Here is a 27,040-nt window from a genome sequence, read left to right as displayed (position 1 = left end):
TCCTTTCATATGTTAGAAGGTCAATTGGGGCTTATAACTAATATTGCATCGCCTGATACTGTCCGATAGGCTGATGCGACTCTGAGGGCTGCGGTGCGGTGCACCCTGTCCATTATCTTTCGCCGGTTTTCCTTTTTAAGCGCGTCTGATTTTCGTCGACATTGAAGCTTTCTCTTTTCTTGACTGGGGCCTCCTATGTTGGCCATTAATCGGCTCAGTTGGGAGGTGATCTCCGCTGCCTTTCCTGCGGCGTGCTGGATTTGTACCCAGAAGGTTAGTCTGGGGTCCAGTGTTACGCCTAGGTAGTTTACAGCTCTCTGTGTCTTTAGAATATCCGTAGTTGTGTGCATGCTTATTTCGAGAGGTATGTACTTGCTTGTTAGCAGCAGTTGTGTGTCGAGCCATGTTTGCGTCCGTATCATTAACTGGTTCAGCTTTCTTCGCGCTTCTTCTCTATCCCTTGCTGTGATTACTGCTGCAATGTCGTCCGCGTATCCAATTAAATATGATTCCTCTGGCATTTCTAGTTTTAGTATAGCGTCATAGCTTATGTTCCATAAGTCTGGGCCTAGGATGGATCCTTGTGCTGCTCCTAACGTAACCGCTATCTGCTATCTGACGTGGCCCTTTTTAGTTTCATATAGCAGTTTCCTGTTACTGAGGTAGCTCCGCACCACAGCCCTGAGGTAGTCGGGTATCTTGAAGCTTTTCTCGAGGGCGTCGATCATATCTACCCATCTAGCGCTGTTGAAGGCTTTCGTACAGCTTTCCCGCTGTGTCAAGCATGCATAATGGACGGTATGCTGATGGCAGATTGGGGTCTCCTTTTCCCTTACTGATTAGCACCAGCCGTTGCTTTTTCCATGGTTCAGGGAATATTCCGGTTTCGAGGCAGGCGTTATACATGTTTAGAAGTACTGCTGGGCGCTCTGCTGCGATTATGTTGAGGATTTCTGCTGGGATCCCGTCCGGGCCGGGTGATTTGTTGGCCTTGAGCTTGCCAGTGGCTAGCTGCAGCTCTTCCAGGGTGAACTGGGGAATCTGCGCAGATCTTAGTGTTTGTTCTATATCCCTAGCTCGGCTTTCGTGTGTGGGGAATAGTGCGTTCACGATGTGATCCCTTTTTACAGCGGTTAAGTCAGTTGGCAGTGCTCGACTTTATATCCAAGTCCCCGGGGATTTCTGTTTATATCCTAGCGTAGTTCCTCCCATTTTTTCTTTTTGCTGTCGTCGGTGGCGTGCTTCAGCTCCTTTTTTGCTGCTTTGTATTGCTCGGCTTCTTCGGGTGCGGCTCCTCTGTGCCTGGATCTCGTGTAGGATCTGGGGAGGCGGAGGAATGTGCGTATGAGTTGGGCGATATTTTCAGTCCACCAATAGACTGCTGCCTTGTGTTTGCTGTATGAAACCTTAGGCATTGATTTTTTACAGGCTCTTGCTATATTAAGCATTATGTGCTCGACAATTTTTCTTGCGTTTTCTGGGGAGCTGCTAGATGGGTTTTGTTCGTCTATTGCGGAGATCAGTTTCGAAGTATTTAGCTTCGAGATGTTCCACCTTCGCGTTGCAGTCTTTTTCCTGCACTGGTTAGCGATTGTTCCAATATCGATAGTGAAGGAAATGTGCTGGTGATCGCTGCCGGTGTAATCCTCCAAGACTTTCCATTCCTTTATTGAGCCTGCCAAACGTTCTGATGATAGAGTAATGCCTGGTGTAGTCTCCTCGCATCCCGGACTTCAAATGTGATTATTGTAGTTTATATTATATATTATATTCGGTTGTAAAGTTATACATATAGTGTAATCTCAGAACTGAAAGCTTTTGGAAAAGCAAAAGACTGCATTTATTGTTTGTCAACTTTTGTAAACAAAGTGATCGATAACACAGAAATTACACATTTTTTGTTCAGGGCCCTCCGTGTTCGAGTATGATTCACATTTTTCACGCCAGTGGTAGTTATTACACTGCAGCTCAGCTTTTAGATTGGAAAATACAATGTAGAATTTTATTAACTAATCGTTTAGTAGACGTTCGTTTTTCTACGCTCAAAAGCTTTGGATCAGTCACAGGTTGTGCAATCGCTCTCATGACAATCCCGTAAATACGAGTTTAGTACGTTGAGTGTGAAGTACCCAATAGGTTGGACGTGAGTGCAAACCTCTGCTACAGTGTATCTTAAATAAATTTTTGTTTTTCAAAACTTAAATATATTTAGATACAATAAGATTTCAGTGAATGATAAAACTTCCCGATGAATATTAACATATGTAAGTTCAACTTGGCTTCTAACTGCACACTCTCTTAGTTAGAAGTTTGGCCAAATATTTACCAGAAAATCGTTTCATGCACAACCCACGATTTTGTTTCGTTTCATTTTTATTTTCTTTAGTCTCTTTATTTTGGTTGCAACATGTGCCGTACAGCTGTGCAGCTGTTGCATTTCCAAACAAGCGAATGCCAAAGCATTGTCGTTGTTTATGATGTTTTGTTGCGTGCTAGTTAATTTGAGTGTTGATGATGTTGAATTTTCTTATTTGCTTTTTGCTAAAGCTTTGTACTCATTGCTGCAGTTGCATTACATCATCACCTCGTTACATATTTATTTATGGAAAAACATTTATATTTTCTTCGATTTTTTAGCTTATTTTGCTTCAATGTGTTCTATGCATTTGTATACATATGTACATATATACATATATACAAGGTGCGTTCAGAAGTAAATTTTTTTAATCTAGCGCCACTGGTGGCGCCATCTGTATGCCTGGTCGTTAGAATCTGCTATCTTTATCGATTTTCCAGTGAGAATTTCATGACATTTCATCGATTGGAAGTGAAGTTATTCAAAAGGCTTGCATCGGCATACTAGCGGCCATACCGGCCAACGAGCTGAAACACTCGTTCGACATGCTTTTGGACCGTGCAAAAAGCTGTTTTGAAGCAGAAGGAGACTATCTTGAATCAATTAAATTTATTTTGCCGAAAAGAACCTTTATTCTGTTTTTTTTTAAGTCCTGTTTACTTTGGAATGCACCTTGTATACTTGCCAAATGCGTGAAGTCTTACCCTCTGATACTTATTATTAAACCAATATGGAAAATAATTCCCGTAGCTTAAATGAGAACTGGAATACATTCATATGTACTTACCTGAAAATCTGAAATACTAATGTCGAAGAATTTGCAGTGTTATAATACATACTTATATATGTATGTATGTACATACAAGTGCCATGACGACATCCAAAAATTAGCTCCAGGAAGCTAAAACAAAAACAAGAACTATTGTCTGACATTTACTATAAGAAAACTTACAACCGACGGAAATCCTTGTAGAAAATAAATGAGAATTGGACAATTTTTTACTTATCATGAAACGCAAGAATACTAAAGATAGATCAGTTATTTCATTTAAATATTCCGCTCACGTGGATATACTCGTACATATACATATATCTAAAGAATTATACCTCAATACACTCAATCAAATGCCAATTTTGGGTTTAATACATTGTGCAATAACTGTATCATAATTAACATCAATTAATTAAGAGACATTAGAGCGATATACGTAAAGATCGGTAGTCGAGTCCCGAGATATGAGATTTAAGAAAAAAGTAGGCAATGCCACACCCATCGTCCAATTTTTACCCCAGCCCCTTTAAAGTCTTGTTATACTCCGGACGGGATTTTTTTTTTTTTCATTTCTGGCGCATTTAGCTATTGATATATCGCGCTGGTAGAAGTTTTGAACAGCATCGTTATATGGGGAGTAAGGGGGATTTTCATCCGATTTTATCCATTCTCTCTATCAGTATTAGTTCTTGTAATATTCGTACTGGAAGAATTGGGTTGGTACCGCTTTTGTGGTTTAAGAAATATGCACATTAAACATATTAGGGGCGGGGCCACGCCCACTTTTTCAATATTTTTTATCCACAGGTGCCCTTTGCTACTGCGATCCCCTATTCCAAATAAAAGTTTTATATCGTAATTGGTTCTTAGTTATGGCATTTTACATGTTTTCGATTAATGGCGATTTGTGGGCGTGGAAGTGGTCGGATTACGCCCGATCTCGAACTTTTTTTGTACTAAATAACCCATACCAAGTTTAGTCGAGATATCTCAAGTTTTACTCAAGTTACAGCATGCACGGACGCACTGACGGATAGACAGACAGTCAACCGGATTTCAACTTTTCTCGTCATCCTAATCATTTATATATATAACCCTATATCTGTGGAGCACTGGTTTATTAATACACGTCGGGGCGACGTGTTAACCAAAATCCAGCTGACATGCTTAGCTTAGAATTTAATATCTTATATGCTTATTTAGGCAACGGTGATCGACAAGCATCAGGTGATGCTGCTGTCAATATGTAACTATATTATTATAGCTTAATTAATGTATGTAAGAGAGAAAGCAGTACTGTAACACATAGGATAACAATGTAAAGTAGAATGTAGGATAACTTAACCATTAGTTGCACTAATATAAATGAACTTAGTATTAACCTGTGAATGCACGAATTAAATAAATTTAAAGATATGTTTTATCTATCTCGCTTAGTTGTGAACACAACAATAATACTCTGTAGCAACTGGTTGCAAGAGTATAAAAATGCTCTATATTTTTTATTGCTTTTCCCTCTACATATAACAAGTACGTCTGGCTCATTTAATCGCTACCGATAAATTGGTCTATGTGACCTAGTAATTTTCGTATTTCCTTATTAAGTTTACATTTCTACTATTTGATTTAATTAAAACCATAATGTTCCTTTTCTTCGAGTTACCTTTCTCTTGAAATGGTATTTTGTTTGTTTATTTACATTACAATCTTTCATTCGTTGGTGCTTGATAATCGACCTGTGTTTTTTAATTTCGTTTTTTTTTTTTTCTATATCTTGTATTCCCCACTTTTGTGGTTTCATTGTAGGGGAAAAATAGAAATATTCGTTTATTTGTTATTAGGTTCCGTGAAAGGTACAAAACCCCACTGTCTTAATTTCTTTGTTTGCTTTTTTGATGTGGTTTTCTCTCTGATATGGCCGAGTTTATCTGACAAAGGCACATCACAACTTCGGGTTAAGTTCTGATAAGCGTCTTGCATGCAAGTCATTCGTAAAGTATTTGTTTTCTTATCATTTCCTCTCTAAGATTAATATCGAATAGCGGTACATTAATGAAATTTGGTTCACTTCAGTTGAATTATGGAGGAGAGATATGTTTTAATAAACTATATTTTCTTTCAGTTATTTTAAAAGAGGTTTTTTCCTGAAATGGACCACGAAAAATTGAATTTTTGTAACGGAAAAAATTTGCGTTCTAAATACGTTTATTTTTAGTTTCTGTAATTTATGTAGTTGGAAACTCGTCTGCCAGCGAGTATAGATCCTAAATTTTTGTTGATTAGTTGATGTCACAGTACTGTACGCAAGGGCAGCATTTGATACCATCCACTGAAGATAAAGCTGCTTTTGTATGCGGTCATACAACTAATGGGCAATGTAAAATGCGCCGTTACCAATTATACATAAGTAATAATTAATAGAAAAACCACACATAAAGAAAAAAGTTATCGGGCCTCGAATAGTTACTGGTAAAGTTGTACTCTAATTAAAAGTTCACTTGGGAAAATGTACATATATATGTATGTATGTATATGTACATTATGTATAAGATATGTATGTATATATGTATATGGGCATTATGTATAAGATAGATATACATACATATGTATTTAAAATGTATATGCACATACATAAATATAAAGTGTTTACGGTACATACATAAATTAATAAGGCGATGTAGACTATTTTTACATTTATACAAAAAATATCACTTGTCAGACATGTACACATTTGACGCATATCACTCAAACAGTCAGTTAGCTGGTTTGCGCAGTCAGCAAACAGCAAACAGCCCAGCAGACACAGGGACAAAGGATTGCCAAACTAATTTTAGTGTAGTCAAATCAGACAACATCCTTATATTTACACATTTAAATTCAACTACCATCATCTATTAAATTACAAGTAAGGAAAGGCTAAATTCGGGTTTAACCAGTGCGCAAAAATGCACCGTAATTAAAAGACACGCTCTCTACTTCCCGTATTAACCTCAAGCCATATTTGACACCCAGGCGTACTGTTATCAAGAAAAAAATTCACTCTGAATTTAAGTTATATACATATGTATGTATATATTCCAAAAATTTTACGAAATTTTGGTAAAAAATCAACCTAGGAACTGGTGACCCAGATTCGGTACCAGTTGACCAGTTTTGCTCCGATTTGAACAAGTTTTGGTCATAAGGTCACATAATTCAAGGGCACTATTTGCCTTTTATCCCGCTATATTAATTTGATTTGTATACTAGAAAGTGAAAGAATCACATAAAATTTAAATTTGTGTTAACATTGTGTTAAGGACGTCAGTAAAATGTTATGTCCCCAATTTTTTTACATCGGTCCAACAAGCACCCAGGGGTACCTTGCCCAACGTCCAATTTTGACCCCAGCTACTTTAAAGCTCTGTCATACTCTTTCAAAGGCAAAATTTAATGTCTCTGGCGTATTTCCTATATTTATTGATTTATCCTGCTTTTAATAGTTTTTAACAGTACCGTTATGTTGGGAGTAGGCGGAGTTAACACTGTCGGTCGAAGCTCTACGAATACTTGTTCTAGGTGAATTTCGCTGTTATAGCTTTAGTGGTTTAGGAGATTTTATCCTTACACCTATTAACAAAGATCCGATTAGGCAATACCAAGCGTCTTACAATGCCGAGAAACATGTGTACCAAGTTTCTTTACGATATTCCAAGTTTTACCCAAGTTACAGCTAGCACTAACAGACGGACGAACGAACGTACATCCGGATTTCAACTCCTCTCATCATCCTGATCATTTATATAATATATACATAGATAAACCTTTATGTATCTCGATTAGTTTTAGACGAAACAAACAATCGTTAGGTGGACAAAGCTTATTTACTTGGAAGCAGCAGGTTACAAGAATATATTTTTATATTGAACTATATTAAGCATGCATTGAGTAACTAATTTCTTGTGGTTTTTGATTTTTTAAACTATAAACGTTAATTATTTTTATCATTTTCAATTGTGGATTTTTAACCCGAAGCATCGCATCCCAAAACGTTTATTTAAAAAACATGTACATACATATGTATGTACATATTTATCTAACATATGTCTCGCTTCTCCCTTTCTTGTTATTGTATTAAATTTTTTATTGGTGAACTTAAGCGGCGGTTAAAAATCTGTTTCCATACACATATTCGTTTGGGAGAATTTAAATCTGGTCGTTTCATAGCAGAAACAGTCAGAAACGCTACTCCCTTCCTTCCTTTTCATTCCTTAGCGAGCAAAATGTGTCAAAAGTTGAGCCCGTGGTAAAAACGCAGAAATTAGCCATCTTTGTTTGTTTCCATTTGAACAATGTTGTCATTGCTCAATGCGCGTAGTATAGTTTTGTACAAATCCAAGTTTTCATTTACAATTTTTCATAATATAAAATAACAAAACTGGCAACAAAGGATTTTGAGTTATTTTAAGAAAATTTCAAACATATTGGAGACATCTTTTATAAGTACTACAGTATATCAAGATTGGCAATCAGCTGACACGTTTCTACGGCGAAAACCAAAATGTCGTGGATTCCTACGGCATCCTACGGCAAAGAGAGAAGGGAGTATCGTTTTTCACTGTTCACTTACATTGCGCGCCCATAAGATAGGTCGTATCAGTTGACACGGGCCACGATTCTACGTTTTTGACTGTTTTTGCTATCAGTCATTCTAATTAATAAACGTTAAATCTACCCGATCCAGCCAACCGGCAAAGTCGAGTAGGTAATTTACGCTCTCAATTTCAAGTGGCAGGAGAGTTATGTGTTGAACACAATGCTGCGACAGACTGCAGCCGCACGACAATGAATTGAAAATGACGTTGTGAATCCTACTACGTGACCAAAACAACGCGGTTGTTCATTTTGCATGTACACAATTTCGTTGTGGCCATACTAATACCATGCACTTCAATGAAATTTTAATATCTTGTTCAAAGTGAAATTTTTTAAGGAAAAAATAAGTAAATGGGTAAATTTATACATTTCAAATTATCAATTTTTATTACAAATGATGTAACAGAGCTATTTTATGCTTTTATTTGTAAAATAACCTCAGGTTTGTTAGAGCTTTGAATAATTTTACATATTGGTGGCATCACCACTTTTCCTCATCTCTCTACTGTCTACTCTACTGTCGTCCTACTATCGTTTGCAAATATAAGGATATATTGTAGTTAGCGAGAGCGACAACTGTCGGCCTGCAGTCGTTTCGCTGTCAAAATAGGTCTGTCCGTAAGAGCGTGTGTATTTTAATATTTGACAAATGTCGTTTGCAGTCTGTCGCGAGCGTTGTGTTCAACACATTAGGCATATTTTTTTATCGCTGGGCAGCGATACGGCAACCATAATAGCAGTCACATAAAAGCTGATTGCAGAAATGTAAACAAACCAATTAAAAGTGACACTGACAGTTGACAATTGCCGTTAAGTATATATAGTGCGCTACGAAATGAAAGCAAGATTAAGCAAAAAAAAAGAAAATGAAAAGAAAAACATGAACTTTGAGTGAAGAGGGTAAAGAAATTAAAAAAAAATATATACGCAGAGTTCTAGAGTGAACTAAACTATATGTATGTGGGGTGGTTGGGGAGCGGAAGCTGCATAAGAAGTTACTGGGAGCTCAGTGTTTCCACAAAGAACATTGCAGCGACTTGAATTCACTTTGATATTTGAAGAAGATTTACTTCTTTATCTGGAAGCTTCTGTGAACTCTGGCCGTTCACTACTCACATTCCTGTTTTTTGTTTTGCCTGGAGATTCAAGTGAAACGCGTTCTACGCTGAAGATTGTGAAAATTTATTTCTTGAACCCAAATGAGTTATAAAGCCTGCAAAATGTTGCTGTTGGTCGTTAATTAAGCAAATACAATTGCATCAATCATTATGCGATACAGAGCGCTTACAAGAATAAAAGCAAAAATATCTGAAACATAAAGGAACTTTTTTGTTGTAATAGATTTTAATGAAAGTGGTAAACGAGGGAAACCCCATCCACAAATTATTGCAGTCTACGTCTGCATTACATACGAAAGCCTGTATTCTGACTTGATGTTGCGAGGGAATATTATGGGAGCAACTTAGGGGCTTTAAGAAAAATTTATTTTAAATTGAACTTTTTAATTAGTTTAAGTAGGTAGAACCTTTCATAGATTTTCAAATAGATTATTTTAAAATTGAAGCAAATATATAGCAAAACTAAAACAACGTTTACTTCGGCTGTACCGAAGCTATAATACGCTTCACAAAAAAAGTAGTTTACATCGTTGCCTTGGAAAATAATTTGTGCCTTGAGATAACTTTTCAATTAAAATAGCTTCTCATACAGTAGGTTATTTTAGATGCATAGTAACTATATATTTGTCCAATAACGGTGGGTTCGACAAATGAGGAGCTTCTTAGAGAGAAAAGAACGTGGGCCTCTACACAGCCAGACTGGGGACGGACTGACACGGTGTGGAACTAATACCAGCAGCGCAGGTAAACTTTGTGGTTGACTTTGCTAACATATAACCTAGATTTCCTTTATGTGTTTCATGTCTAAAATTTCCGAATAGTTACAACAAATTTATCTCAAGTTATAATAAAAATTTGTTCAGAAGCAAACAATAAAACTGAATTACGGTCAATAAAATAATAATTTAATTATTTTGTTAAACATAAGCACGTTTTTCTTTTCTGAAATGCTCATCATCATACACCTAGTCAATTATGAACGAAACCAATTGGGAGATTGTTGTGTCGAGCCCTCGTTAGTCGCCCAAATCATTGAACGAATATACAAAACAAAAAAAAAAAAAAAAAATACGGGAATATCTGCAACGCCTTCAAAAGTTTGTATGTCGCTGTATTAATAGATCATATACATCTTTAAATACAATTCCAATAAAGAAATGAAAATAAATTATCGCTTACTTAAGACCGTCAAACTTTTTATAGTCGCCCGCCGATCAGCAATCGCTAAGGGTTCCTTGCAGTTGGCACAAAATTTCGCCAAATATGCGGAAGTTACGCGCTTTCAACGCGTATAAATAAAGTTAATGACTCAATTTGTAATGAAAAACTGTACACCATCCTTGCCCGAGGCAGCACCGAAGGGAACTTGTAGTTCACAATCATCATTATTTGGAGCAGACGTTATTGTATTCAATTGGGTATCCGCTTATTTGGAAATATGTTGGTGTAGACACATACAATATATGTATGTCTGTATAAACTTTTGCCTCTTTAAAACATTTCGACTCGGCTTCGTTTATATTTATCGCCTTAATTAGGCAGCAACCGCATAAGCACAATGCAAGTTTTTGTTGTAACAAAGTGCATGCTTTGGCTTCTGCTGCTTGCTTGACATCTTCCTACTGCAGAAATAACACAATTTAATGCCTTTAAACCTCACTTAACTTTCAAATTACGTATGGGCGGATGCAATTAAAGAATTTCCCATTTCCTTCGTTCCTTCGGCGGATGATGGAATGCACATTTGTCTGCAGATTGCTTGAAACACCAGAAGGCAAATGTACTTAGTTACATATTTGTTTGTTAGCGTGACAAATATGAATACAAATTCCGATACTCAATTTTCCCACTGGGCCTCACTCAGAACTTTCATATGAAAGTCTAGTTTAGTTGAATTTAATTTTTTTGTTTTGAATTTGGAACCCTTCTCATAAAGCTTTGACTTTGGAGCAAAAAACAGACGAGAATTTACAATTCAAACAAATTTGGATATAATAAAAATATTTATTTTATTTGTAGACCGACCTCCTTACGAAGCTTTAGTCTATACAGAGCTTTCGGACAAATGAAAATGTAAAATATTAATGTTTTAAGCAAATATAATTTTAGTTGAAAAGCGTTCATTGCTATGTAAGTACCTTCCATCTGAAGCATCAATGCATTGAGAGCTTTTACAGTTACCTTTAAATATTAATGACTTCAAAAACTTTTTTGCCGAGACATACATTTACTTTGCAACTTTTTCTGAAATCTATATTTAATCACACATCCTTTTAAAAAGCATTAAATACATAATATGATATACATAACTTACTTTAAATAAAAATTCCATCTCTTTGTTAACTCTTTCAGGTAAGCTCACTTTCATGAAGTCATCCAGGCGCTAGAAAATCTAATACACATCTATTTGAGATCCAGTTGACTGCAAATAGTGAGTTAAGTATTAAAGAAAATGAAGTTTAACCATACTTTGGTTGAGTTGCGCGCAGTTAAATACTGACTTCTAAAAATATTGAATTACCTACTCCACAGTGTTTTTAGCAATTTTGTAAAGCAAAAAAGAAGACAATGGCATAGCGTTAAATAGCTTAATACCCACCACTTCCAATTCCGTCAGCGGGATTCACTGACGAGTATTCGAGAAATCACTTAAGCGCCTACGCGCCCTATTTGCAACACTCATATTTCAGCCGGCCGCAACAAAGCAGAGACACCAAAAACCCATTAAAAAAACAACAAAGCATGTACCATAAAGAAAACACAATATTCAAGTAAGATGACTCACCAAATGGCACCTTACAAGGGGCAACACAAAATGTGGACGCACGCAAATTATTTGCAATTACAGCAAGCGAGGCGACAATCAAACATTGAGCACTCGCGCACACTTAGCTTATTGCCGACCCAATGAAAAAAGCAGGGTTTGAAACCGGCCGCGAGTTTCATCATATAACAATAGCAGCAGAGTCCTTGTTGCGCCTATGAGTTCTTGATTACAACGATTGCGTGCCACATGGCGCGTTTTCAAAGCTGCTGCTGTTGCTGCCACCGCCACAAACTCAAGCAAATACTCATAATGGCATTTCGTTTATGCAGCATTATTGCATTTTAATTTTTAATTCGCTTGCTTGCGCTCAGCGCACCGATTTTATTGCCAACATTCAATTGGTGCCGCTTAGCAATTGCAATTTCGACGGCGGTAATCAGCGCCAACAGCGCGCTGTTGCGTGCCGCCAGCCAGTTTGTTTGCTATTCGGCGCTGGCAACTGGCGGCTGATGACACTCGCCTGAGACTGCACGCGCTCGCGTAGATATACATAGGTGCGCGGTAGGTATCGTTTACACAAACGACTTAAGTTAGTTTTAATCACAAACGCGCTCGTATAGTCGCTGCAAACTCATTTCATTTGCGTGTAAATTCGATGAAATCGATTTCTCGCGATTGGGTGATGATTTCTGAAATTGCATTTGAAAATTCAAACGCAGAAATCTAAGAAAAATAATAATCATACATAACAACTTAACAAAAGCAACATATAGCACTCAATGCGGCGCGCGCTGTAACTAAAATCAGCAAATTCGCAAGATATGTTGGATACAGACATGCGAATACAAACAAAATGCGCCGCTCTCGCCTTCATCAGCGTTAAAATATGGTGCACGTCGTGGTTTTATACGCGCCTAAATTCATATTTGTTAATCCCCAGCCTCTCGCTAAGGCTTTTCTTGTTGCACAAGCGCTTTAGAATTTTGTTTTTATTGCACACGTAAAATGTCTGTGATTCGAAACTCATACATAAGTCAAGAAAATGTATTTACGTTTGGTTTCTAGTGGTCGCTCCAGTCGGTTGTTCCATTTACTGTCGTAGCGCTGACAGTGTTATACTTTGTTGTTTAAGTTTAGGAATTTTCAGGAATTCAACTGCATTATAAACGATTGACAGCTAATATGTCATGGAACATATTGTTAATGCTACATTACTGCGAAAAAAATCACGTAGTGGTCTCTCTCTGCAGATAATGTTAAATCTTAACAAATCTCTTTAACCGAAACGACACTCTACCAATTTTCCACCAAAATGGATAAAATAAATTGAATCTCATAAAAAAATACATTCAGGTGTCGGAAATCACCCTTTACTGATAGATAATGTGCCCGTAGTTACTAGCAAGCAAATTTATTTAAACGTACTCAACTTAAGAGCAAAAGAAAATTCCAAAACTAAGTTCTCACATCGATTAGGTAACTTTGAATGGGCAACTATTTTTTCCACCAAAAAGTTTTATTTTGTGTTAGAGACTTCATGTGAAATTTAGCCCAACAAATGTCAAAGCAACCAAGTCCAATGAAATGAATGCAATAAGCTCCTGTGGCTATGGGATCCAAAAGCTTGAAAGCCCAAATGCTTATAATTCGTACTATAAGGTTGCTATCCAGCTCTAAAGTAATTGCTCAAGAAAAAAAAATACATTATTTCTTCAAGTAACTCTGACAGCTAGTTACGCATTGTGAATGATTCATATTAGAAGAGCAAGAGAGAATAAACAAAAAATAAATTTTGTGCGTATTATGCATGTATGTATGCGTGTAGTAACATAAATACTTTCCTTGCGATTTAAGGAATTTTGTTGATGATTGGTAAGTTTGTATACAACATTTCAAAATGAAATATACTTCATAATAAAGATTTTAACTAATTTAGGACGAATTTAAAGATTACTTTGAATTTCATTCAAGAAACAATTGTTGATTTGGTGTTTCTTCGCAAAACCAGGTTTGCCATGTTCGCATTTTATTGAAAAAATGTATTAAAATTAGTACAAGATTTCTTTAGAGCTGCATACCAACACAAGTAAATTTATCGCAGGAAAGTTTCTTGACCGTTTCTTAAGCGTTTTTTTATATGAAGCTTTAACATTTCTTGAGAGCTGGATACTAAGCTAAAGACACAAACATAATAATTCTTATGCAAACAAAGATTTTAGTTGAAAAGTTGCAGTCAGTGGAAGCTCGTTAAAGAATAGTAGCTGATTATTTACTTTATCGAAAAGTAACCAGTACAAATGCGATTGCCTTTTATTTGAACAGAAAGAACAAACAAACCAAAAACAAATTAGAAAAGAATGAAATGCAACGAATAACAACAACAACATACTTGTCATGTTAGTATTTGTGTGAATGAATAGAATAACAGATAAAAAGGTAAATATAAATTTTGAAAATTTGTTTACTTTTGCACCTCATTAACGGTGCATCCCATTGACGGCGTGAAACCGCATAGAGAACCACAACAGAGATGCGCCAGCCACATAAAACGCAATGACCTGATTGTGGCAGAGACGCGTCGCCACCCAATCGCCACAGCAATTATCACGTGCTGTCAAATAAAGGCGTGTGTGTATATGTATGTGCTTGAGTGTTGGAAAAGCGCATCTGGAACGCATCGTTGCACACCTTGCGGCTGTCAATTGCCCGACTTATTAGAAATGAAAATTGTTGGAGATTACTCATACTGTTGTTGGTCGGTCGCAGCGTAATGTCTGCAAAGCGGTCACCTGCTGAGGGAGTATGAATCGGGGAACCTGCCTCTGCCACCGCCGACGCATCACGCTGTACGATGCCGGGATTTAGTGTTAATGGAAAAGCTGTTGGCCCTGGGCACAGAGTTTGTTGCACTCACACGCCGTACACTGCACTGAAACCCCTCCACTGAGAATGGCCATGCAGCAGCATTTACTAATTACAAATGATTCTTCAATGTTTATTGCAATTAGTGGGTCTGTTGCAGCTGCATATGTGTGCATGAGTGTGTGTATATATACATAGGGCGCTCTTCGAATCAAGCAAATCATCACCGACATTAGTTATTGTTATTTTATTTTGTACTTTTTTCTCTTTTGTTCGATTTATTCAATGTAAACGCTAAATCTGTTGAAAAGTGCACTCAGACTGATTGCGATATCCAAGGACTCCTTTGATGTGCTCATTTCGGGGCTGTTTTTATGGACAACAACTTTCCTCTCCAAGTTCAGTTATATACTTCTTATTTTACATATATGTAAGAATTTGAGAATCGAATAGATATGACTAAAAGATCTCATCTGAAACGCTATCTCGGGGAGCACGTGGGCTCGAAAATCCGTATCGTTTCAAAAACGAACTTTCTCTTTCCAAAACTCCTTTTTATAAGCAGTTTTTCTTCCAAAACTAATTTTTTATTAAGATGAGGAACTCATTTTACTTCTTGTTTTTTATTAAAATACAAAAGTTTCCGCAAGTCAAGTCAAAATTATGTAATTTATACACGTGTTTTTATGTTTGGTTCTTGCCTGATTGGTGCAGCGACTTCTTTGTGTTTTTGTGTTTATAAAAATTTGTCGCTGGACTTACTGTTGCCAATCAATTAGATATAAACAATTCGAACATAGCTTCATATCTTTGCATACCACCTTTTCATTTCGTATAAAATTTATCGACGTCCAGTTATGAATTTTAATTGTGACCGAGATGCGCGCATGTATGTATATGAGAATGTACATATATGCTTTATTACTCTTTAATTTGATAAATTCAGCGTTTTACACCTTTTTCTATAATTTATTGAGTTTTAAAATGCAAAGCAAGTATATAAAAATTTCGAAAAAACTATTTGTATGCAAAGCACTACTGAAATCAATAAACGAACACTGTGTGAAATATGCAAAGGTACCGTTGAGCATAATGTAAAAAATAAATTAGGAAAATATAGGTTTTCTAAAACTGCTAAATATTTGCTTTTTATTTTAGTAACTTATTTTGTTTCCTAAAATTGATTAATATTTACCCGTCTTATATCAACAATGTGCAAGTCAATGCATGGCTTTAAACCAGTTTTTTTGAAACCACTGGACATACAGCTTTTGTTGGCATACGGTATTATCCAAGGTTTCCTTAATACGGTACATCGGCCTAACTCCATAAAATGAACATGCTTAAGTCATTCCATTGGATTCCTCGACTGTTCGACTGTTTTGGTGTGCATTTTGGATTGTATTCTTTGTGGGTCGGTCGGCTTAAGTATTGGTGAGATCTTTTATCACCATAGGCAATATTTGGAATTCATCGGGCCATAAAATATTTCACCATTTCGGAGAACCAATCGAAATCTTAATTTGCGAACAGTAGCCTTTGACCTAAATTTTTTTGTAATAATGGTAGTTTTTTGGACTATTAGCTTTTTATTTTTGTAGTAAACAGTCCTTAGCCGTATAAAAATCCGGGTCCGTTCAGAGTACTTAGACCAGAATGTTATGAGCTTTGAGTATAGTAGTTAGCGCTTAGGCATTTTATCATATTTATTTATCCGGTAGACGTCTATCAGTTTCAGGCTTCGATTAGTATGCTAAACATTTCGAATCATAACGGATTCACAACCAATTACATTTTCAACCTTTACACGTTTTCTCTTTTAATATAATTAATTTTTTTTATATTTAAGTTAGCGTTAATAAGACAAATAATGAAATACATCAAAAAAGTCAATACTTACTTTTTTCATTTTTTTCCCCAAATAAACGTTTAATATTTGCGTTTTGCCTGCTCCTTCCTGACAGTAATATTATTTTGACTACCTCGTTAAGCTCCCAATTAGGACAACAAATTAAATTGCTATAGCAACAGACAAGCTTTACATATATTATAGTATTTTTTATTGCACTCTATCCACATACAATTAATTAAAAATCGTACAAATTGGTAATTTCATTAATATTGTAGCATGGAAGAGAAATGTAAACAAAAATTCAATTATTATACTAATATTATATATTCAACTATACCACAAAGACTACCAAATAGTTTCCTAAAGACCTCTGTTGGAGACTAATTTATTTGTACTATTAAGAAAATAATCCGGGTGCATTCCTTTTAAAAACTACTCCCACTATTTTTTCAGGGGTGCTTGCGGCATATTTACTGCTAACAAGTAAATAGATAATTTTACTAAGAAGTAATCACTTGTAAATAAAGTTGTACGAATAAGTAGTATCTTTCCTAATTAGGCATTGCTGCATTGTTGTTGCGGAGTATCTTTAGTAATTAGTTTATAATCCTAATACTGCCTCAACGGCTAAGCATTAAAGTCAAGAAATTAATTTCATTTTGGCAGCAAATTCATTCCAGAACGAGCTTAGGTGCATAGGAACTGCATGTGTAAATAAAGCAGTCACCCAAAGTGGCAGCAATAACAAAAATATGGAACACCTAAAGCGATACATCGAACGAGACAATATTCAAATTTCGTGCCAATTCCGCCATTGGCAATTTATCAAGCTGTCATCTCATATCGAGTGGTGTGCGTTGAGCGCCAGTATGATCGCGCGATCGCAGCGCACACGACAGCACCTATTGGAGGCGCCAGACTGTGTGCAATTCAATGCACGCGTGTATGCGTATGGGGGAACGATGGTTTGTTATTGTTATTGTGGCGGCTGTGCCTTACCTGTGCCTTAATGCGGCGCGACGCGGTATCTACGCGTGTTTGCCAATAATCAATCGCTTGTGGCCCCAACAAAAGATAAACCACTCGGTCGCCGCAGCTCTTTCAGTGTAAGCTAGGCTAGTATCGTATATGTTAAGTGTATGCATGTATATGTACTATATATGTTTGTATGTGATAGCTTAAGAAAACTAATGTCACAATCATTGGCAAACGCACATTTTTCAATTTGACAGGCACATGCAACAATAACAATGCAGTGGAAAAAGTTCATGCTAGTGCCTCTAGTATACAGATACAAATACACACACACACACATTATAAGGCTCCGTTCAGTTACATATGTGCATACATATAAATATCTTTTTATTTAGTTTTTATAAAAGTTTTTGATTTCTATTCATTTCGCACTCACGTTGCACGAGTACAGCGTACTGAAATGAATATGGCCACTCTACAGTTTATCGTTAGTACTCGCTGCTTGACATTACCACTGAGCACATTTGACGCTGGGGTCGATTACCCAGTGTCGTCTGTCCATCCACTTTAAGTGTCCAGAGCCAAGCGCGGCATCGTGCCGCCGCAAATGAGTGTCAAGTTGCACGCACCTTAAATTTTTCGTGGTCCTAAATGAGGTAGCTGCATTGCACCATATTGTTGTAGGTACATACACACACATTGTGTTGTTATGCTTATAAGTAGGTATGTAATCCTTTGCGGACTCAATAGTTTATGCAAAAATTTGATTTGAACCGCCCATATAAGAGTGATTGCTAAACTTCAAGGTGGAAAAGTTGGAAACATACATTTGTATGTCTGTTCGTGCTTATAAAAGTTTTAATTCCTTTTTTTTTTTAATTATATAAGCAGTTAATTTAAAATGTATATTTCAAGTAGTAGTACAGTGTAATCCATTTATAATGGACTCGCTTAAGATGGAAACTCTGTTATTATGTACCYCTTTGTCAAGTCCCAGTTCAAACATATGTAAAAAAACTCGGTTAAAATAGACTCGGTTATAATGGACTCCGTTTATAATAGACAATAAAAGCGGATTTTGTCCATTATAACCGAAGCTTTCACAATCAAATTTCAAAACAAAGCTGGCAATCAGTTGGCAATAAGCAAACTTTTGTACTTCCCCGAATTCGATCAAGAGACACAATCATTCTCTGATTCTAAGTCAAAGAAGGCAAACCACTTCTGCGGTGGGCTGAAAGTGACGTTCGTTGGCTTTTCATTGAGAGTTGTTCATTTTAAGAAAAATGTCGGAAAAAAATAAGCGAGCAATTACATTGCATGAAAAATATACAATAATATGAGAAATTGAAGGAGGAACTTCACAAGCTGACATTTGCTTGAACAAAAACCTAAAAAACAGACTGTTTCGAACATATGGATTAATCGGGAAAAAATTAAAAATGATTGGAAAGTCAACGACAAGAAAAAAATAATAAGATTTGCGACACATCCTCAAGTTGATGAATTATTTTTTAAATGGTTTCAGCAGAAAAGGGCCAATAATTTTCCAGTAAGTGGTCCAATGCTAATGATGAAAGTCAATCAATTCGGAGAAGCTGTCGATGATAATTTTAAATGCAGTTCAGGATGGCTAGATAGATTTAAAAAGAGGCATACTATTTGCTTCGACAAAATTTGTGGTGAATCGGCTTCTGTGGACCAAAGTGTTACAAATGACTGGCTATTACAAACCTGGCCTACAATAAGTAACAATTATTCCATGGGCAACATTTTTAACGCGGAAGAAAAGGGAATTTTCTATAAGATGCTGCCTGACAAAACTCATGAGATCAAAGGTGAAACATGCAGTGGTGGAAAAATATCTAAAGAAAGAATAACTGCCATGATTTGTGCTAATGCATCGGGCACAGTAAAACGGAAATTATTGGTTATTGGTAAGTTTTAAATACAATTTAATACAATCTGCTGTTTCTGAACAATGTCTGCTTTCAGGAAAATATAACAACCCCAGATGCTTTAAAAACGTTAAAACGTTGCCGGTAGATTATTGTGCTAACAACAAATCCTGGATGACTTCTCAGACCAATACTAAAATGTTGCTATTAGTAGATAATTGCCCTGCTCATCCTCAAGTTCGTCTTCACAACATTAAGCTACATTTTCTTCCGCTTAATACTACATCGGCTCTTCAGCCTATGGATCAAGGCGTCATTAATAGCTTGAAACAACCTTATAGAAAGCAGCTTCTGATGAAAATTATGGACCTTCCTGAAGAAGCAAACCCGACAAAAGCTGTGAGTCTTTTAGATGCTGTCAATATGTTAAGTGTTGCATGTTAAAGTGTCTCTAAGGAAACCATAAGAAACTGTTTTCGACATGCTGGTCTGGTAAAAGACATTCCTCATGGATTAGATTTCGACCCGGGGGACGATGAACCTTTGAGCAAAATTATCGAAATTAATAACGTAGTGGTTTTAAGCAAGTTTGATGAATATTCAATAATTGACGAGAATATTATAGCCATAGAAGAACACTCAGACAATAACTTAATTCAAGACTTTCTGCATGAGCTGCTTGAAGAAGAATCCGTCTATGAAAATTTAGCACAGCCCGAATCTACAATAAAAATAGAAGACGCTATGAATTATTCTAGGAAACTGAAGCTATATTTTCAACAAAAAGAGAATAGTTTAGATGCAATCAATTTGCTCAATAAACTCGAAATCAAACTACAAAAAGATTTTGCCAATAAGGCATTCACCCAAAAGAAAATCCCTGACTTTTTTCAAAGGACTTAATTAAACTTATTATTTTCTTAATTTTGTATTTTTATGCATAAACTTTATTGCTTTAATAAAAAAACACATTGAATTTACTTTTTGAGTTAAAAATTTTATATTCTGATTAGATGGACACTCGGTTATAATGGACAATTTGACATGGTCCCGTGGAGTCCATTATAACCGGATTATGCTGTATATATTTTTAATAAATAAATCAATATACAAACAAATATATATAATAAATAGTTATATTTTAGGAAATGGAGGACACAATTAAGCGAAAGAGAGCAGTTTGTGAATGTAATGGGCAATACCAAAGTGAAGTCACTTTATATAAATGATGACGACTGTGCATTTCTTATAGGAAGTATAGTTAATCTAAAGATTAAAATATGGCGCTGTTTGCTATAGTGATCGCATCTGATCAATGTATACTTATATTTTAGCATTATCTTGGCAATAATCTATGCCAAATTTTGTAAAGATATCTTATCAAACAAATATAAAGTTTTCCATACAATAACTTAATTTTGTTCGATCAGTTTGTATGGAAGCTATATGCAATGGTGGTTCGATTTTTGGTTTAAATGGGAAGAAAAAACGGGTTCAAAAACTGAGTACTGGTTCGCGTATATGTAGACAGACGACAGCCATAGCTAAAACGACTCAGCTCGTCACGTTGAGGTATACAAATATTCGAATATATTATTAGTACAATTTGAAGAAATCAGAAATAGCTTCATTGTTGTTTCACGCAAAAAGGTAAACAGCACAAACGTAACTCTGTTGTTCGGATCACTTTTGCTCATTTGGCGCCGAAATTGGCAGAGAGTGCTTTAAATAGCCAAAAATAGCTACAGGTGTCTTACACTTGAGATTTGAAGATACGATTGTACCAAATATACCGAAGCGCTCTTATATTTACATAAAAAGTGTTTGTTTTGTTATTTCTAAGCACCAAAAGATAACACTTTAATCTACTTAAGTTATCACTTGAGCGAAGCTCTTTTGCACACCTTATATTAAGTGCTTTTGCTGTGCGCTACAAAACGTCCTTGGCCTTGAATGCGCAAAGCTCACTGCTTAGAGCTAAAGATTATTCGATTGTTTGAAAAAACTCAGAAAGTGTTTGCTGACAAATTCTCTATTTTTTCGGAACATTTTCGGGTAATGATGGGATGAAATATTTTTAGCTCGTCGACAGTACTTTACTTCATAAGTTTTGTCTATGCTACGCCGAAAGCTTTTCAAGTACTTGCGTGTTAACTAATAATTATTAACATATAAGGATAACAATAATAAGAACGAGAATAAAACGTGTACCTTATATATATGTATATATATATATATATTTAGAGATTCTCGACCGTTCTGGATATTAAATGAATATAAACAAGAAATCACCGGGTTTCTTTTACTTCTTTGAATATGATTTAATACTCTTATTTAGTGAGAAAATTATTTACTTGCCCATTTCGTTATTATGAAACGTATATATCTGAATGAATAACCCATTGAGCATGCAAATGACGACTATTTTGCTAATTAATCGATCAATCAAAACATAATATATCAAGGCATGTCAATCATGAAAGAGCTGCGTATAAATAGGAACAAAAGCTTTCAATAAAATAGAGAGGCAATTGTCAACGAAATAAACTTTGGTCAGAGTCCGAAGAACTGTATAGAGAATTTCAATCAATCAAGTGAGCTAAAAATTGACGCTTTTCTAATAGACAGATCAATCAATAGATCGGTCGGTGTAGTGGCTCGGCTGAGCCTGCGGTCCATTAACTTTCGGGCGCATGCAGCAATTGCTATACAATGCAAAAATGCAATTTTCATATTTTTTTTTGTTTTCTTTCGTCCAATACCTATTTATTGTCTTTACTAAACCACGTACATATTTTTTTATTTTTATTTGAGATGACCCAGAAAACATTTCTGCTGACAACACGGATGCACCTTTTTTCCGAGGGACTGCCGGAAATGGCGTCGTAATGACTACCATTTTGATATTTTTTTTTTTAATTTTAAAAAATGTTTATTAAATATGAGTATTTAAAAAAAAAAATTAAGTATGGTGTTAATGATTATCCAAATATTTTTCCATTATTAAATTGCATAAAGATTAACTTTTCCTTGTTTTCATCAAAATTGTGTTTATTATAATATTAAATTATTCCGATTTTATACAAAAAGAAGTAAGGGAGGGCTAAGTTCGGGGGCAACCAATCATTTTATACTCTTGCACCTTGCAAAAATTAAAGCCGGGGAAATACTTTAAGGTGTAAAACCAATCACATAGAGTAAAGTCAACCGAGTTTTCGAAAATCCTGATATGAGTTATGTATATGGTCTAGGCCAAGTTTTTGCTCAAATTTATCTATTTTTGGCACAAAGATACACTGTTATGTGTTCAGTTATATATATCACTCATTTTCGTTCAAAAATCAATTATTGGTACTGAGGTCTAAATATTCGGTACCTAGGGGCTTGAATGGTTTTATTGGATTTAAATAATTTTTGATCATAAGATGGCACACACTAAACCATTCGTGTAAAGTTATATTCCATTGTATTAATTGCTTCTTGATTTGTGTACTGGAAACTGAACGAAAGAAGTGGAATTTGTTGTAGCTTTAATAGTTTGGGAGATATTCACATTATATGGCGGGGCCACGCCCACTTTTTCAAAATTTCTTATCCACAGATAACCTGCGATCCCCTGTGTCAAATTATAGTTTTATATCTTAGTTTAGTGCTTAATTATGACACTTTATAAGCTTTAGGTTAATCTCGATTTGTGAGCGTGACGGTGTTTTTCTCTGGGTTTCAATCATAAGCTACGTTTAGACCTTAGTTTAATGAGCACCGAAATCGGTGAAGCTAAAGAATTTAGGATGACCAAAAGTGAATATATGGATATGAGAAAGTTTTGTGCAAAGTGGTTGCTGCGCGAGTTCACTTTTGAGCAAAAGCAACGACGAGTTGTTGACTTGGAGCAGATATGAAAGATGCCTATGATGATTTATTATGAATAAATCCGAGTTTTAGCGTTGCAGGTGATAATAGCTGTGTGAAAATATTGGCAACATAATGGTTCTATTGTCTCTTTTATGCCTATATTATATTGTAAATATAATTATAAGAGATTTCGAGCTTAACACTACACGCCTAACCCTCCGTCATTTTGACGAATCCGCCACAGATTATTTGTCGTCTTGTTTCAGCTAACGATTTTCTAAACGACCTATGAAACAAATATTAGTTGAATTAATTAATATTAATAGACGCATACAGTGAAACAAACCAAACTTCTCCAAAGAGTTGTTTACACTGTAAAGTATCTTATCTTTTCAACTATTTCAACTTTTAAGCTGCAATTGTTTAAATTAATTAATTTTGATGTTAACAATTGGAAAAACTTAAATGATCAGTTTTGGTCGTCCAAATAAACTGATACACTTGCTTATTTGCGGATCAACCTGTACTTTAAGGTAAGCGAATTTCTTTTGTGGAGTTGTTAAAAAAAAAAAACTGATGAGGCAATAGCCTCAAGTTTTACGAGCTCTGGAAGTCAAATAGTGGTAAGAGAAGAAGAGTACTCGCGAAATAGTCAGTGTTGTCAAAAGACTACATAACACTGTTCGGTGTACATTATTTCAAAATTCAAAAAACCTTATCGTAGAGGAAGGCCCAAAATATTAGCGCATCCAAGCTGAAAGAAAAATTGCTCGGAGCATCAAGGAAGACGACAGAATACCTGATGTCGCTCATGCTAAAGAGGTGTTTTCATCGAAGAAATTATGAATATTAAAAATAGTTTGGCTACATCAACAGGTAAACTCAATTTAAATGATAGACGCATTCTGCTTTGGTGATTGAGGAATGACTGTGACACAACGTGAAAAGCGTTCAGCCGCATTCTCTCCAGAGTTCTGACTATACAACACAGTTAATAGAAAAATATGAGGTTAAAGGTAAATGCACCTCTTGAACTTTCACAAAATGTCTTACATTCTTCAAACATCCTATATCAGGTCAGAAGTGCACATACAATTTATTAATTATTCTTAAAGAGCGTTGTAATGTCAATTAAAGTGAACTACGCCCAACTCTTTTTTTACACGGTTTCTTTATACTCTGATTTGAAGTTACACGGTTGAAAAAAAATATATATAAGAAAAAATAATTTTTTAATCTAGTACGGTTTTAAAATCACTGTCTTGTAACTATGTTTGCTTTTACCATACTTAGCACCATTGCTGGAATGAACATACATAGTAGTAACTGATATTTACATTGCCGAAATGATGACTCCAGTGATCATAGTCAGTTCGTCGCAAACAATTGCGCTTGTTATCAAGTAGCCGCGAATAATTATGTACATATGTAAATAATTTTCTTTATTTCTATTCTAATTTTTCTGTTCTTAATTCTGCATTAGCAGACTTATTTTGCTTTTTGGTAATCTTACACGGTTTTCAGATGACATGACATGTATCCCCCATTTTACTACAGAAAACGCCTCTTTTTCTACACGGTTTTTTTTTTAAATTTTCTCTCGCAAACTCGCAACGTCGACTCATCAGTTGTTATCATCGTCCAAGCCTCTGCACTATATAGCAGTACGGGAATTATGAGTGCTTATAGCGTTTAGTATTTGTTCGTCGAGAGAGGACTTTGCTTCTCAATTGCCTACTCAGTCCGAAGTAGCACCAGTTGGCAAGAGTTATCCTGCGTTGGATTTCGAGGCTGACATTGTTTGTGGTGTTTACTCCGGTTCCAAGATATACGAAATTATCTACGACTTCAAAGTTATGACTGTCAACAGTGACGTGGGAGCCAAGGCGCGAGTTGGACGATTATTTGTTTGATGACAGGAGATATTTCGTTTTGCTCTCGTTCACTGCCAGACTAATTTGTTTTGCTTCCTTGGGCTAATTTTGATATCAATATCATCGGCATACGCCAGCAGCTTTACACTCTTATAGAAGATGGTACATACTTATTTAGTTCTGCAGATCGAATTATTTTCTTCAGAAGCAGGTTGAAGAAGTCGCACGATAGGGAGTCGCCTTGTCTGAAACCTCCTTTGGTATCAAACGGCTCGGAGAGGTCCTTCCCGATTCTGATGGAGCTTTTGGTGTTGCTCAACGTCAGTTTACACAGCCGTATTAGTTTTGCGGGGATACCAAATTCGGACATAGCGGCATAAAGGCAGCTCCTTTTCGTGCTGTCGAAAGCAGCTTTGAAATCGGCAAAGAAGTGGTGTGTGTCGATTCTCCTTTCACGGACCTTTTCCAAGATTTGGCGAATGGTGAATACTTGTTCGGTTGTTGATTTGCCAGTCACACTGATAAGGTCCAATCAGTTTGCTGACGGTGAAAATGCTTCACAAATTTTCTCATATTTCTTCAAAATTTATCTAACAGCTTTATAATAGTAATGTAGAAGAGTTTGTTCAATCGTGCTAGTCATTATACAGGGTGGCTGATGAAAGCCGCTACCAAAAAAAAATTAAATAGCTTTTTGCGTATTTAATGAATCTCGTTAATTTCTTTTTTATTTTGCAGATTGACTTTTACATTTAACAAAAATGGATAACTGGGACACTGAAACAAGAATTTGGATTGTCCGCCGCTATCACGCACTGGAGTCCGTAGTTTCGGTTCAAAGAGAGTATAGGCGCACGTTTGTCGGCAATGCTCCGAGCAAATGGACCATAATGAGACTTGTAAACAATTTTGCCGAGCATGGGACAGTCAACAGAAGACCTCACCATCGAAACCTTTCAGTTCGAACGGAGGAAACAATCGCTGCTGTAACTGCACGGTTAACTGGGACAGTAAATTCCCCGTGCAAAAAAAAAAAAAAACAGACTTTAAAATGAAACTCCCTATAAGGACCAATTAACGAAATAAATCGTGATAAAAGGCAAACTTGTAAAAAAGATCTAATTTCATATGTGAATCTATCTATTTGTACAGTGAGAACTTACACAATTAAAACATTGTAGATTTTCATGGTATTATTTACATATGTATTAGTTTTAAAAGGAACAAACCAAAAGTATTCTAGGAATGTTAACAATATGGATATAATATAAAATACGTTTAAGATTTAAGACGCTGGAATCTTGCAGACCGTTCCGCGTTTGGGTCCAAGTTGAGGAAATGATTTTCTAATTCCACCGCTTTAACCCATTTTGGATCAAAGATGCACTAAGACCAGCAGCGCTTGAATGTTCTTCCCTGTCCTAATCATTCTCTTTGTTGTCATAACAATCGTTTTCTGCAAAATTTTGCAAAATCTCATCATCGGAAATAACAACACTTTCGAATAGTTCATCGATATCTTCAATAGTCATATCGTGGAATTCTTCTCCTCCGATCGTGTGGGAAACTTGGAAAATATCGGCATATTCAGATAATGTCTCATTCTCAGTATGCATTACCGCTACATCCGCCCACAGGTTTTTCCAGCACCTATTTAAAGTGGTTTTCTTAATTTCTCTTACAGAGAAACTAATGCAGTCTATGCAGTTGTTTACATCGGACGCTTTCCACGCAGATATTACATTCATTTCATTATTTGTTTCAATTTCTTTTATTATGTGTTGAAAAGAATGCTTCACATAATAACGTTTAAAAGTAGCAATAATGCCCTGATCGAGTGGTTGTATTAGCGACGTCTTATTAGGAGGTTTCGTCTTTCCTTATAGTACGAATTGTTGCTTCATGTATATTTGTACGTTTTGAGATTGTTGTAATCTTTTCCCCCGCTTTCAATTCATCTAAAATTTTTATTTTTATACTCTCGCAACAAAGTTGCTAAAGAGAGTATTATAGGTTTGCTCACATAACGGTTGTTTTTAAGTCCTAAAACTAAAAGAGTCAGATATAGGGTTATAT

The 27,040-nt window shown here is 35.8% G+C and overlaps 2 protein-coding genes across 5 annotated transcripts in view; both read left to right on the top strand.

Moving 5' to 3' along the window:
• LOC108976562 overlaps window positions 1–27,040 on the top strand; it is a 264,077-nt gene that overhangs the window by 134,220 nt on the left and 102,817 nt on the right. The gene's annotated exons all lie outside the window — the stretch shown is intronic.
• LOC108976564 (tigger transposable element-derived protein 4-like) lies at window positions 18,791–19,776 on the top strand. The gene is made up of 2 exons (XM_018945762.1): window positions 18,791–19,274; window positions 19,333–19,776. Exons 1-2 carry the CDS (start codon window positions 18,902–18,904, stop codon window positions 19,677–19,679), a joined length of 720 nt encoding a protein of 239 aa, XP_018801307.1. The 5' UTR covers window positions 18,791–18,901; the 3' UTR covers window positions 19,680–19,776.

This window comes from Bactrocera latifrons, unplaced genomic scaffold (assembly GCF_001853355.1).
Source record: "Bactrocera latifrons isolate USDA-ARS-PBARC rearing strain unplaced genomic scaffold, ASM185335v1 scaffold_78, whole genome shotgun sequence".
Classification (NCBI taxonomy): domain Eukaryota; kingdom Metazoa; phylum Arthropoda; class Insecta; order Diptera; family Tephritidae; genus Bactrocera; species Bactrocera latifrons.
The sequence above is the reverse complement of the archived record's forward strand: the minus strand, read 5'-3'. Positions and strand labels throughout refer to the sequence as shown.

Bases quoted from the DNA above. Each gene is read 5' to 3' on its own strand.
- LOC108976564 (XM_018945762.1), top strand. From the start codon at position 18,902: ATGCTAATGATGAAAGTCAATCAATTCGGAGAAGCTGTCGATGATAAT. The intron at 19,275-19,332 runs GTAAGTTTTAAA...GTCTGCTTTCAG, and splicing joins ACGGAAATTATTGGTTATTG to GAAAATATAACAACCCCAGA.